Source organism: Balaenoptera borealis (assembly GCF_965194805.1).
Source record: "Balaenoptera borealis genome assembly, chromosome: 4".
Taxonomy (NCBI): Eukaryota; Metazoa; Chordata; class Mammalia; order Artiodactyla; family Balaenopteridae; genus Balaenoptera; species Balaenoptera borealis.
Genome location: NC_138861.1, coordinates 99,426,285 through 99,442,253, shown reverse-complemented (window position 1 = coordinate 99,442,253; position 15,969 = coordinate 99,426,285). Strand labels below are relative to the sequence as shown.

The 15,969-nt window shown below is 35.4% G+C and overlaps 1 protein-coding gene across 1 annotated transcript in view; it reads right to left on the bottom strand.

Annotated features, from left to right (window-relative positions):
- Positions 1 to 5,835: 5,835 nt before the first annotated feature.
- The window catches only part of DHX15 (DEAH-box helicase 15), a 51,201-nt gene continuing 41,067 nt past the window's right edge, over positions 5,836 to 15,969 (bottom strand). Inside the window, exons 11-14 of the mRNA XM_082389219.1 lie at positions 13,811 to 13,933; positions 9,344 to 9,534; positions 7,646 to 7,815; positions 5,836 to 6,402 (exon numbers count right to left, since the gene is read on the bottom strand). Of these exons, the coding sequence (XP_082245345.1) occupies positions 6,285 to 6,402; positions 7,646 to 7,815; positions 9,344 to 9,534; positions 13,811 to 13,933 (602 nt within the window). The 3' untranslated portion in view covers positions 5,836 to 6,284. The remainder of the gene's footprint in view (positions 6,403 to 7,645; positions 7,816 to 9,343; positions 9,535 to 13,810; positions 13,934 to 15,969) is intronic.

Here is a 15,969-nt window from a genome sequence, read left to right as displayed (position 1 = left end):
CTAGGCTAACACCACCAAGCTTGGCCTCAACCCCAGTCTCTCTTAAGACACAGGTTCAAGTTTTCCCTAAAAAGGTTAAGCTGGGTCCCCTTCTTTAAAAAAAATATCCCTCCCCTCTTGATCTCAATCCTAATCATGCAACTTCTTGTAAAAAGTAGCCTTGGCAAGCTTTTCCTAGTTCAAAACCCTCTCTCTCTCATTCAACAATGCCTAACAAGAGGGCAGGTTGGCCGTGCAAGGGACTCAGGCAAACTGAAGAAAATGTGCCTCCCCTACAGGGGCCAGCCACAAACCCCACTGCGGATTACTTACTGAGTGCCATGCTAAACATCAGGTAGGCCTGTCCTTGCCTGACCTATGAATATTTTGGAAAAACCTTATGTGATCATTTTTCCCTTTCTAAACAATGGCTCTACTTGGTTTGAAACACCCCATGGTCACATAAAACAGATGAGCAGGCTGAAATCTGGCTCTTTTGGCTACCCATTTGCAGCCTCTGCCTTCAACATAAACTGGCTAATCCAATGATTTTGCAGGTTCACAATTCTCTACATCTACCCGTAAAAGTGCACTATCTAAACTGTTTTATTTCTTGGTTTTTCACCTCTCCAATTCCCTTATTGTAGGTTCTATACTTGTAATCTCTGCCATTTCTCTCTCTACGTGGCAACTAGGATCACAATAAAATGATCTGAAGCCTAGATTCGCAGTTGGCACACCAAACCATTTCATTCACTTGTACCCTAAACCAGCTATCTTTAATGACTCCTTTGCTTTATGTCACTACTTTCTCTTGCCCTTTCACTCTTATTCTTCTGTTTGGGTTCAATCTTCTTACCTGGATTATAATGTTCTAAGTGGCTTCGGTGTCCCCCACTACTTCCAATCTATCCTCTATAGTGAACTCGGATCCACTTTTAATCTAGCCTTTAAAGCCCTCCACAACTCAATCCCTACCTAAATTCACAGCCTCATCTGACCTCACTCTATAGCATATACATCATGCTCCAGCCAAAATGGAATACTTGCTGCCCCCTTAACACACCATCAAAACAGGCCTCGAAAGCCAAGAGCACAAACCATTAAAGGGAAAAAAAAAAAAAAGAAAAAAGGATAAATGGGACTTCATCGGTATTTAAAAGTTCTGCTTTTTGAAAGACACCCTTAAGAAAATAAGTCAACAGGCTGGGGAAACATTTGCAAAACATGTATCTCATCAAGAACTTGGATCCAGAATACATGAAGAACTCAAACTCAACAACAAAACTAATTATAAAAAGGGCTAAAGATGTGACCAGTCACTTCACCAAAAGAGACGTGAATGACAAATAGGCATGTGAAAAGATGTTCAACACCGCTAAAGATCGGTCGTGCAAATTTCACCACAGTGAAATGCAAATGGAAACCAAAATGAGGGACTACACACCTACTTAAATAGCTAAAATTTTAAATAAAAATGGGGGACTTCCCTGGCGGTCCAGTGGTTAAGACTCCGAGCTTCCAGTACAAGGGGCAAGGGTTTGTTCCCTGGTTGGGGAACTAAGACCCCACATGCTGCTCAGTGTGGCAAAAAAAAAAAGGGGTGGGGGTGGTAATTACAAAACATTGGCAAGAATGAAGAGCAACGAAACACACACTGATGGTGGGACAGCAAAATAGTACAGCACTGTGAAAACTGTTGGGCAGTTTCTCATAAAACTAAACATGCGCTTAAATCTGTTTCCTAGGTATTTACACAAGAGAAATAAAAACCCATGTCCACGCAAACACCTGTATGCAAATAGCTTTACTCATAATAGCAAAGGCTGGAAATAACTCAACCTTCCAGCAACAGGTGAATGCATAAACAAATACGGTACATACATAATGGACTACTGAATATACCTATATATGCAACATGGATGATCCTTAAGAGCATTACGCCCAATGAAAGAAACCAGACACAAAAAACAACCAGTCTGATTCCATTTATGACCTTCTGGAAAGGGCTAAACTAAAAGGACAGCAAGTCTGTGCACTTGCAAAGCTCTTGGGAGTTGGGCAAGGGGATTAGTGAACAACGGGACAGGGGGAAACTTTTTTGGGGTGATCAAAATGTTGTGTATCGTTTGTGGTGATGATTACACAACTGTATAGATTTGTTAAACTTCACCCAACTGTAGACCTAAATCAACAAGGTAGTTTGCTGTATGTAAATTATACCTCAATTAAAGCAGAACAACTGTCTCTGGACCATGACTCTTGGCCTGACATGCTGTTAATTGTCTAAGAAATACTTAGTGCCTGTTGCAATCCTAATAATTGTTTGATGTGCAACTAAACCACAGAATTTCCTGATTACTTAACCCCGAAGTTGCAAATGGCTGCCTAGAATCCAGCTTTAAGAGTGAAGAAAAAAAAATCTAAAATTTATAATAGGGAGATTTAACATATAAATTTGAATTTCCAGGTTGGTTTAAAATACCATCAGGCATTGTCACATGACAGAGCCAGGGATGTGAGCTTACCCCAGTCCTTAACCACTTCCAGTGGACTCACACTTAACCATTTAACTTACTTGGCTGCTTATTTATCTCACTTTACTCAATACTTGACTAATTAATCCTTAACCCATCCTTCCTTTCTGATACCTATAGCTCTTTACCACATTCATCATACCTTGCTTTATATTATGGATCTCTGAACACATTTTAAAAATCCCAACCAGACCATAATTCCAGACAGTCTCTGAATTATCAATCTATTTTTAGAGACTCACACAATGCCTTCCAGAGTTGGTACTTAGTAAAATGAACAGTGATCGGTATTACTAAGCGATGTATACAAAAATTCTATGAAGGAATACCAATAACAATAAAACTTCTATCAGGGAGAAATGTTAAAAACAAGTTATAAATATAGTTTTCCCATGAGTTCTCAATCAGGTTCCATTTACTGCAGTCTATTATTAATTATAAATGAAGACTCTACAAAAAATAGCATCTTTTCAAACAGAGTAAAACAGGCCCACATATTAAAAGAATGCAAGAAACTTGCCAAATACAAGTAACTCCCAGGTCTGGGTTAAACTTAGCGTGAGACTGGTAACAGAGGCTGCTTTTGCTAGGCTAAGTTCAAACACTTTAGAAATGAGCAATTAACAGTCCAAGCTAGAGAATTCACAGTAAGCCAAATAGGAAAGTTCCCAAAATCTAGCCAGTGTATATCAACAGAAGTACTTAAAAGTCACTACAGCAGTAAGTTCTCAATAAACACATTTGCCTTGATGATGGCAAGATAACTACCTGACCACTTGTATGATGGTTACCTTTTACCTACGGATAGAACATCCACCTATTTTATCCATAAGTATGGTGCGAGGGCACCTCTAAAAATGCCTGGAACCAGACCACCATCCCCTCCTCTACTTTCACTAATATAGGGTAATGTAATCTCAAGTTGCATTAACAGAAGCAATGGCATGTCTGGTCCCCTGGGAAATACGAGTTCCACGGCACTTTGCCCAGCTCAGACCACAGGATTGACTGCCATCCTGAGAACACCCAGCAGAGGTTAAGCAGGAACACTCGTGGTATCTCGAAACCGTATCGAAGAGGAAGGCTGAGGAGGAAAACAGGCTATACAGCCTAAATAAGAATAAAGGAAGATGACAGTTAACTCAAATAACTAAACGGCATCATGCAGAAGAACAGCCAGACTTATTTAACTTTAGTCTAGAAGAATTAAAAACAATTAGTTACAGTGAAAGAGTATTCAGCTCAGCATTTCTAAGAGAACTATTAAGATGTCTTCTAAAGTAATAGTTTTTCTCTTAAGTATCTGAGCAAAGGGGATGGCCATTAAAATTATTCAGAAAAGAATCCCAACTATTTGCAGGTACCTTACAAACCTAAAATTCTAGAACTAAGTTATATACTATATTAAAAATTCAGCATAGAATCCTTTTATTTTTGCAATTCTAGCTAAGTGGATTGATTACAGGGTATGTATTTTATCCTGCCCTATACCCCTAAGCTGTGTTCATTTCCTCGGCCTTTACAGGCAGATGTTCTACTTGCTGATGGTCTTCCTTCCTTATGCTACATAGTCTGCACTCTGTATCTAGGGGTTCTGTATCCATGGTTGGTTGAATCCAGGGATGTGGGACCTGTGTTTACAGAGGGCCAACTGTACTATGCCATTTTATATAAGGGACTTGAGCATGCACGGATTTTGGTATCCACAAGCGGTCCTAGAACCAGTTCCCCACAGATACTGAGAATGACTATGTTCACAACAAAAAGCAGTTCTACTTATTTTAAACTGAGAGGATACGGAGACCTCTCCAGAAAATCTTCAAAACAGATCTTCTGCATTATTATGGCGGGAACGTTAATAGTCTGGTAGGCGTGATGATCGGGGATAAAAACTCGGTTTGCTGTTTCCAGGCAGCCACTCCCAGTGCACGCTCATCACTTATAAGACACAAACAACACCAGCCATTCCCAGAAACTCTGCCAAATAACTACCTAACATTGTTCTACGTATCGCTCTATAACTTGTTTCTCTGTAAGAAAACCTAATGGTCAAAACTCTAGATTTTAAAAAGCACAAGGTTAAAAAACACATACAACACACTGAGACCTATTTAAAATTGGACAGATGGTCAGATTATAAAGATATGCAACTGATTTACCACCTGTATACTGTGGTATAATTTTAACAGATAATACATTACTTTGGCAAGAGCTACCATTTTAGTGAAAACAGTCTGATCAAGGGCCTAGACTTTCTTAACCTAAAAAAAAATGCTAGCATATAATATTGCCAATAGTTAACGTAGGATAAATTTTTAAACAATTTAAATGAAACCTAAAATATTATTTCAGCATGTAAATTACTCCATGGGAACAAAATTAAGCACTTAATAGAAGCATATTAACTCTTTCAAACCACTAGGCATCATTTAACAATAACAGCTACCTACACTGAGAAGTATCCCAGTAACCTGAAATACTCTTAACTTGCCCAGTTAACTCCCTTACACCACATACTAGATATATGCCTCAAAGTATATTTAAATCCCAACTATGTACACCTATAAATTTAACATTTAAATATTTTTAAAGAGGGGGAAGGGAGAAGAGGCAAGTCCAGACATTAATGAGTACAGTATTTCCTCTTCAAGTAAAAGGAACTGATTTACTAAGAACCCTTTGATGGGTCACACCCTAAAGATGCGTCGCATCTAAAGACCCGTTGATGGGTCATTTGTGGTTAAAAAAAGGGTTTTTAACTTGTCTGTGGCCTGTTACAGGGAATGGAAAGTTCACATTTTAACACACTACACTAATTACTTTGTACATTGCATAAAACACCCAACACTGAGAATTTAGTAAAACTGACCAAGATCTACAATATAATATCATTTCCTATTGTCTATTTAATACAAACATTTGTTTCAGTGACTGGAGTGCTTAGAATGGTCTAAGTAAAACCAAAACATCTGCTAAAAATGTGGTAACAAAATAATAAATAATCAGTCTTATGGAACGAACTTTAAGATGAAGAGAAAACTATCCTTTCATTATTCTGTCTTTGGGGATCCAATTCTGAGTAAAAACTACATACTTTATCCCATTAGATCACATCCTGACCTAACAAAGTGCTAAGCTATGTTCTTTAAAACACTGCTGTAATGACTACTTTAAAGAGCAGCCCTGTGGAAAGATGCTGAATATGTAATCATAGTACACTTACAATTTAAGGAGAGAAAAAAAAAGTCCCACACTGGGGAAGAGAAGAAGCCATACTTAAAGAGACTAGAACAAAAATATCAAAGTGCTGTGGCCAAAATTAGTATAAATAGACTTTATTGAAGTCAGTGCCTCTGTACTGAGACAGAAGATTGTGTCTACATAAGCACAAGTTGTAACATTTCACAACTTCTAAAAGGAATGTCAACAATTACAACGATCATGCATACCATGGTCGATAATCACATTTTAGAAGCATTTTCAACCATTTCTAAAGAAATGCTTATAACATTGTTATATATAGAACTACTTTCAATAAACTGCAAAACATTGATCGACTTTTCCAGTATGAGCTACAGTGTCAACACAAAAGGGAGGCATAAATGTTTAATTTATGAAATCAGAATGGAATATTTACTGTAAAGAAAAATTAAAAAGCTTTCAAATAAAGGCCATTATTGAACCAACGTGAAGAGCACAACTTGAACTTTTGAGTTCATTCATCTTTTAAAGCTGTCCTCTGAATAACTTCAGTTCTAAGCATTGAATTCAGTACTGTGAATATTCCTTGGATTGCAGTTTGGCAATGATGCGGTCCAACTGTCTCTTTGCTTCACACTGTGGGAAATTGCTCATGTCATAATATTGAGGGGCAATTTTCACCAACCTGTCCAGAAGGGGGGGAAAAATTACCAAATTAACAATTAAAGTACTGGAGTTGCTAACGGGATAGGCATTACTCATTAATATACTGATAAAGAAAAGCAAACCTACAAATGCAAATCAATGTTAAAATTACAAATGCCTAATCCTTATAAACACCACTTTTGATATGCATGCTTCTAGTAAGCTGTAAATTTTCTGATGGTGGACTTTCCATAAACTTAAAAAAAAAAAGATAAATTCTTATTAAAAATCCTTTCTTTACATTAATACAAAGATATTAACATAAGGTCATTCATTTCTTCACTCTAGAACACTATTTTGACCAACCTCTCTAAGGTTATAGTACTGAAGGTTCTATACAAGAAACATCCTGGTATTCAAATGACTGGATCTTCTCATTTTCAAAGTTCCAATAACCATAAATATAACTCTGTACCCCAAACAATACACTTTACTGAATCTTTTTTAAAATTTGGCCATACAATTTTTTCTCAACAAAGCATTTAAGATAAAATGATAATGTCCTACACAATTTAAGTGTCAAAAGTCATAAATCAGTGTAGGAAAGAAGCCTCAAAGTATATAGCAAGTGACATCAACTAAAATAAGCGCTTCAGTCCCACCATTCTTGGCTGATGTTTCCTATCTTAAGTTATAGAATAGATTCTGGCAAAAAAGGAAAAAAAAAAAAAAAAAAAGGACACAAGAGGGAGTGAGGTAGTGAGCTAGTGAAGTGGGTGGGTAATTTTGCTTAAAGTAAGAGTCAGTTCTGATTACATTTTGTGAATCAAATATGCAATGATACAAAAAGAGGTATAGTTTTTAATGCTTGCTTAGCTCCTAAAGCACCAACATATAAATAAATAATAGTTGAGAGCTAATTATAGTGGGACAGATAAAATATAAAGACTGACTGACTTCTGGAACCAGGAGACTTGAGTTAATCACAACAGCAAGAGAATGGCACTAAAGACACTCTTGATATCAGTCAACTGTAACTTTATATTTGGCTCCAAATCCTGCCCATGTCCGTATCAACAATCCCACCGTCCTCTTATCAAAGCAAAGATTTTAAGAGGTAACCATACCATCAGGTCAAAGCCCCATAACTATACACTGGACTATATACCTTAGTGATGAAAACACCAAATTCCCCAGAGTGAAACGAAAAACAAGACTCCTTTCAGATTCCATTCTAAGCAAACGGTAACGAAAACTTTTAGAACGAAAGGCGCTGAGCTTACCATTCGGGCTTGATATCTGTACACGTCCGGATGTAATTCTTTGTTGTAAGAACAAACTCATTATAAAGCACCCATTCAGGCTTGTGGTCAAGAACAGTAGAGGGATGCAACTGAACCACCTGGTTATCTTTCACAGTTAAGTAATGCCCTGTTCGTTCTAAATGTGCCACCTGAAACCAAAACCCAGTAAATTAATACAATACTTCTGATGTGCTAGTTACAAAACAAAAGTGGTGTAAAGCTACCTATATAATTAGGGACAAGCAAGCCTCACCTTTTGCTTTTTATCTGATGGCTATATTTATTTACCACTGCCTAATAAAAGCAGGAATCAGCAAACTACAGCAGGCCAAATCCAACTCACTGCCTATGTTTGTAAGGCCTGTCAGCTAAGAATACTTTATACATCTTTAAATGATTAGGGGAAAAAAATCGAAAGAGAAACATTTGGTGACACTGGAGTGGAAATCACATGAAATTTACATTTCAGTGAAGTTTTATTGGAACACAAGCATTCCCATTTGTCCAAGGCTGCTTTTGTGCTATAAGGGCAGGCAGAGTTGAATAGTTTTAATAGGGACCTAATGGGCCCACAAAGCCTAATATATACTATTTGGCCTTCTTGCCTTAGACTATCTAGAGTAGGTTCTTAATGCCAGGTGACAACTTTGTGGTAGCTGAACAATTACTAAAAGATTCATTATCTATAATTAAACATATCAATTGGTGGCACTCATCCAAAGCAGATGAAGATAGCCCTTTCCAATTCTAGAACTCTAGTAACATAAAGAATATGTGTGAATAATAGAAATGAATAATACATAATAGAAAATAAACTCAATTTTATTCAATAAATATTTATTAAGCACCTACTAAGTGCCAGGTACTACACTGCATGCCCTATTTCTAATAAATTTTTATCCTGAGAGAATTAGAAATCCATAATGCTTGAGTAATAGAGCAAGGCATGAAAATCCTAACTCTAATAAGATCTTATAAGATGCCACAATAAACATTCTGTTGCTTTGATTTCAAATACAGACAATGAGCCAATCTACTTTCACTCTGACTCAGTGCATTTAAGTCCATTCTATTTATTGAGCTCATCTGGCCTTAAGGCAGGCCACATCTTGCTTAAAAGACAGAGCCAAAGGAGACAATGAAAAAAACAAGTGGGATATATAAGAGATAACTAAAACCAATCCCATCTCAAGTAATAAGGGATTGACTTTTCATTGTTTTCACCAGAAAAACTTTGCATTTTTAAAAACATAATTTGTTGTAAGTCCCTTAAAATAAATATTCACTAGATTTACCTGACAAGTTTTATTTCAGCCTCCAATATAAAACACAAAGCTAAATGAAACGTTTTAAATTATTTTTCATCTTTATTACTTAAATCAAAAGACACACCTGGCCTTCCCAGCACCAAGTGTCTTAAAGACTCCATTAATAAAAAAGTAATTCTAAAATTGATTTCTATATAACTGGATCACTACGCCATTTAGTGAATTAATTTAGACACGTAAAAACTCAGTATATCAGTTCATTCAAGAATCTGGACATAAAATTTAAGATCAATATTTATAGGCATTCTTTAACTGAATTTTTGTGTTTACGTGGATTCCAAGGGCTGCTATAGAAAACAAACATTACTATGTAAACATTTAATTATGCACTTCTGTATTATCCACATACCTGCATAAAATACCCAGTAACCAATGCTTTTCTTATATTAATATAATAGTCCCTGCTTGTAAAGTCAGTACTTCGACGAGGCAAATTAAATCTGTCCATAATTCTCGATAGCTGCTGGCGTACATTGTCTGCTGACATCAGGGACCTGTAGTTAATGAAGTTGTCATAACACCACTGAACCGATTCATGATCTACAAAGTTGGAGGGAGGGAAAATAAGAGGGGACATGAATCATCCAAACAGGTATATTATCTAATTAAAAAAGGAAATCACTATAAACAGTAAGCTAAATAATCCAAAAGGGAATAACCCACATCATTTTTATAAATTAATCACAATGTTATCAACTTTCCTAAAAATCTGGAGTAAAGTTCAAAATTAGAAATAGCACTAAGGTTTCTGGCTATTGAATGACAAAACAATGGTTTTTGGATAAACTATTTTAATTGTACTGAGTTATTTACCCATAAACATCCACCTGGTTGTTTTCGATAGTCTGACAGGGGTGGGTTGAGAGAATCTGGAAAAATGCCATGTCTTTCTCATTTTCAAAGAAAAAACAAGCTTAGATTAAGACTGTCAAATATAATTTAAAAGTTATAAAAATGAACTTCAAGTGACTATTGTGTGCTTTTCTTTATTCCTGAGCTAGAGCACCCCAAACTTAGCGTTTAAAAGTTTTACTGTGACCCATGTACCTCTTAGTGGTTTAAAATACAAGTGACATAGTTTACAAGGACGTCTGGAACACTCACTCTTATGTTTAATAAACAAAGCTTATATCAAAGCACTTCAAGTAATTTCACTACATGTATTTTCTTTATTATCAAAGGGATCTTTCTCCATTGATGAATCCTTCCAACTAACCTAGAGATGCTCATATAAGAGCTCAAACTGGAGCATCATGTAAAATATTACACAGTGCCATCTTTATGTCTCAAAGACAGTCACAATGGAAAACTGCATTATTTACTTCAGAGGCCCTTCGATAAATAAATCTAAGAGGGTTATTGTGAAATGTGGGGGGGGGGGGGTTCCCTTAAAAAATTACAACTATGATGATCCTTTTCCAGCTATGTGATATACAGTAATCTTTGGCATATTCCTTTCTCCTTGGTTCTAGGATTCTACTAATTATAATATACGTATTCTTAATAGTTTGTCAGAGGAACAACAGGTATATTAATAAATGTTTATCCATTACAAAATGCAGCCACATTTCAGAAACAGGGTAGGTGGATAGGTGGGGTAGTAAGTGACCTTTAAATTGAAGAACTGACATGTTAAAATGTCCATCAATTAACCCATCTGGAATGAGAAATAAAAGGTATCCAACTGAACATACTGACATTTAAAGCAAAGCACTGAGTATCTTCAGAGATGAAACAAAGAAAGTATGTGCTTAATGAAAGGTAACGTCGAAACAGACAATAAAAAGGGGGACTTCTTAAAAGGGTTGTTCATTTGCACACTCTGATCTGGAGTGTACTGTTTCTGACATGCTAAACTTTTCACAGAATTCATACACTAAAGAGTAACAGAACAGGAATTTTAAGTTGTCAAGATAAACAAATAGTATCTGATGGTTTTACTATGTTTCTAAATTTTTGAGAAACAGTTTGATAAATGGGAGGAATAAAATCCAAACATGGGAACATTTTATTAAAATAATTCTAGCTATATATTTCTCACAGTGAAACTACTCTTAAGATCTAAAGCCAAACCATTAGCACAGACACACACAAACACACAGAGAAATTAAGGCACTGCAAAATAACTTAAATCTAGTTCTGTTTCCCAAGTGTTAAAACAAATAGTATAAAGACCAATTTATCTTTACTATGTAATCACTGTCTTTAATGAAATAGATCCTCTTGACTAATATCTGAAATATTTGCTAATATTTGCTAGTTTGCAAATACACAATGTTTCAAATACAACACAGCATCACTTAAAAATTAGTTAAAACACCCCAAATTCAATAAATGGATATGAAATGTCCAAATATTATGTGGAGATCAAAGTTTGATGTTATTTTTAGAATAGCTCTCCTTATTTGAAAAGGTGGCAGTGATTAAAGGCTAAATGTCCAGTCATTCTGTTTCCTTTGACCTTATTAAGAAAAGCGTATCGAGGAAAAGGTCTAAAACTAGCCAACAGCTTACCATCCCTATGGCAGTGAGAAGCATTTAGTAGAAGAGGATCATCTATCTATCTAGTGAGTAGATGTTCCCATTCTACTTCATGACACTCCCTCTGCTTAGAATGCATAGGATAAAGCTTTTATAGGTACCTACTGTTCAATATTTTCCTAGAAAGCTCCCAACTACCAAATACGTGTATAAAGCACAAGCATTCTTTAGCAATTTTATCATTTAAATCTTAAAACTCCAACATAAGATACTGTAATGTTACATTTATATGTAAAAATGAAAACACACAGTTCCACTATAAATCTTAAATTTCATTTTCAAAGCAAATTATGAAATCCAAATACAATGCTGTGCTAGTTACCATCAAAAGCTTAAATGACAAAATAACACAACCTAATTTTAAAAGAATTAAAATGTCCTGTGAGAGAAATAGGGTTAAAAAACCATGCTGCTCTTTCAGAAATCTTTTCATTTCCACTTAAAACAGTACCTTAGTAACGTCAAAGGATTCTGAGAACCAAGATGAATGTGAATCTGCTCCTTCTCAAGGCAGTTATCACAATCTGTTAATAAGTTATGTCTGGTGGTCACATAGTTATCAACCAGCATGTGATACAGTTCACACCACAACAGGAATATAGTGTATTTCTTGAATTGACCTATCCCATCAGGAATAAAGTCTTTAACATTATGTATTACCAATACTTTGGACACAAGAAGGATAAAATAAATTTTCTGAAGTAAACTATGTATTGGCCTTCATCTGTTTCTCAATTACTTTTCATTTACCTCCCTTATCTGCCCCAAATTTATTAGATCTAGGAAGAGAAGGACTCTACCTTTTCCTTATCTGGTATTCATCAATTCTATCAACTCATATCAGAGTTCGTGTGTAAGACACAGATGTGCAATTTGGCTGCTAAGGTCCTTGTTCCTCATACTGGCCCTCTAGCACTTCTGGACCCTGAATGAATAAATTCACCCCTATCCCCAGAGAGATGTGCCAAAGTCAACAGACTATTTTAAGAGTGTAAATAGGATTTGTTGAGAAATAAAAATGAGATTCAAATAAAACAAGGAGTGCAAAATTTGAATGTCTATATAATAAATTAGGAAACTAAATTCTTTCAGCAGAAACCACAAACTTTCAGAGTGATTGAAGACACCACATTCCTGGAAAAGGGTGATGTAGGGCTATCAGTCTCTGATAACGTTATCACCCAACAGGTTAACCTACTGATATGTAGAAATCAAATACTTTCAGAATCTATTGCAATTATTTCCACATTTTTTTTCCCTTTACATTTTCCTCTCATTTAATTTTTATAAATAGTGCATTCCAACAAAAGCATCTGGCAATAACTGTATTATCACCACTATGTTTCCTTGTTTTCAAATAACTGGAAAATGTTTTTCATGTTGCTAAATATTCTCTGAAAACATAATATAAAGCTAGAACAATATTTCACCATGTTGCTATAGCATAAATCACTGAACCATCTTTCTACTGGTGGGCATTTAGGTAGTTTCCATTTTCCTTTACTATGACAGAGAACTGTGGGATAAAAACCTTGAAACATATCTCTGTCCACAGAATACTAAAAGAAAATCTCACAGATTATCTCTGGGTCAAAGGGTTTGAGTTTGTTAAGGTTCTTGGTAACATAAAATCTACTGCTTTTCATAAAGATAACATAAATTTACATTCCCAGCTCTGGTGTAAGACTGCTCCACTAAACCCACTCCTACACAGCTAAAGACTATTTTTCTTTAACCTCTGCCAATTTTATAGGTGAGAAAATGGCACCTCTCAATAACAATGCATTTATTGAACTACAAGTAGAGTTGAATTTCCCCCTCATGTTTATGGACCACGTATAGCCTGAGAATGGTCATTCACATTTATAGCCTGTATTTCTATTTTAGTTTACTCTTTTGTAAGAGCTATTTATTAGTAAAAATATTAGACAGTAATAATTCTATAATACAAAACCATTCACAAAAAATGCAAAATTAAAACAAAAGTATATCAAAATCTGTACGTTCATGGTAAATTTTATACAAGTATTTTATCTTTATTTCTCTGTATTTTCCAGCTTTCCAGTGCTTTTTCCCTGATTATAAAAGTAAACAACTCTGGAAAAGATGGGCAATTTCTATTTTAAATGCTAGTCATGAGTTTTTTTCTAAAGGATCTCTGGGTTTCTAATGTAAAGTTGTCACAGATAATAAATGAAAGTGAGATGAAGAAACATCTTATATGCTGCAAGTGACATTTAGACAAAAGAATGCCTTCAATCTAATTTATACTTACTTTGTTTAAAAGCGTGGTAGACATTCAGCAGTGTCAGATGATCTCCATCTATGTGGGCAAATCTCATCTTGGCCTCATCTGCGGCTTTCTTGGCCTCCGTGGGGCGAACAAAACACTGTGGGACTAAACAAGGTTGGTATGGGCCCAACACAAACGCCCATATCGATGAGTCACGCATTCACAGATAGAGGAACAAGGCCTAGCTAGGTCAGTTCACAGAGCATAGGGCAGGGCAGGATGGCCTCCAACTGCATCTTGGACTGTTTACTACCTTGATTTGGTACATCAACACCTAACCACATCTGTAAGACAAGAGGGTTTCAAAGCTACAGAGTACCTGATTATTTTTAACTAGATCTAAAAGTAGGCATCAAAACAGCTATTCTGAAGGCCATCAAGATACTAGAAAGCTCAACTTATTTCAAAAACCAGTGCCGATAGCTCTACCAATAGCCAGAATTATGGTGTTAATAGCCTTTTAGCTAAATATAATTTTTTAAAAGGCCATCCATTGAATCTGCTGAATGGTTATGAAAGTGATAAAGCTATACTTGCCCACTGCAGGGCTAAAAACAACTTTCCAACCAGTGTACTGCCACATTTCTATTGTAATTCTTCCCTAGTGCTGTGGCTATTACCAACTGGTGGGTATCACTATTAGCACTGGTGAGCAGAAGCATATGTAAACATAAAAAATATCATGAAATCTTGGGTTTTGATGATAGCAGTAGTGGTGGAAGGTTAAACCGCCTCTGAATTAAGAAAATTCAAAAAGGCTGGGAATATGCGGCCTAGTTTTCCAGTATTTTAAGAAAAAGATTAGAAAATAAAGTCCCAAGTTTTTTTTAAACTGTATTTGAAGACTTCAATATAAAAGCAGAATCCAATATTTTAAAAGTTGACAATTAGCCTGAAACGGTCATTATTTCAAGGGTCATCAAAATATATAACTACAGTATTTGTTTAGAGCCTCAATATTAATTCACATAAAACTTTAAGTTGTTACATACAAAGCGTGCACTATATTTTTTGAAATACAACTTTCCTTAATTCACTTTAGCAATTCCATAGTCATAAAAGCATTATGAAAATAAAAAGACTTAACAACTTGGGACTTTGTGAACACATTTTTAAAGCTCTTAAAACTTTGTCAATAAAAAAAATTATAAATTATCAGTTCAGATAGAAGATAATGGGAATAATCGACAGTGAGATCAAACACAGTATCAATTACTCTTTGCCATACAGTTTCCCCTTTAAAATGATTCCAAAGAAGCCAAATAGAGACAATGACACATGATCACAGTAAATACTAAGTCTTGCTTAATGTAACTGAAGCAAGGTAATAAATAGAAGTACAGAAACCTCTCATAGCTCTGAAAGTTAATGTGAACTAGCTACCAGAGTTAAATATTGGGTATAAGAAGCACTCCATAAGGCCCCTGATTTGTACTATTTATATCAGGACCCGAAAACTTCAGAAACTCTTTAAATGGAAAACAAAGCATTACAAGCTCAGCAAACTGTTTCAGTTCCATGACTTCTTCCTCACGCTTTAACATTTTCCCCCACAAATGCCATGCTTAATAATCGCTGCACATAAATGTTCACTCTCTTGATGTGCTAAAGATGACCAGTAAACCCTACGTTTTGTAGAACTATTACAAATAAGAGATGTAGTTGGAAGATCTCAACTGCATCATAATGACCAATTTTTTTAAAGGGCTAATTTTCTAAACTCAAACAATGGTAATTGTATAGTATGCCTGATAAGAGAACCTAGAAAAATAAAAACTGGGCAGATAACAAATACACAGTCTGTTAAACTCTTGCCCCACACTTTCTCTAAAAACTAAAATGTTGGGTTAACTACAACTGGGAGAATCTAGCAAAAACAACATATAAGAAAAGGCAGACAACAACCTACCACCACCTCCGCAAGAGACTACAATTTCATTAAAATGATTCGATACTGCCCTGCCCATCTGCTCTGAGTCTGATCAATCATAACTCTGCAAAAAAAACATTTTAGCTAGTTCTTAAATTAAAAATTCACACCATTAAAATATACATCTAAACTAAGCCAAAATTTTTATATTTAGAAATTTAAAAAATTTCCTCCTTTAACTACATGTAAGATTTTGAATTATTTGAGGCAT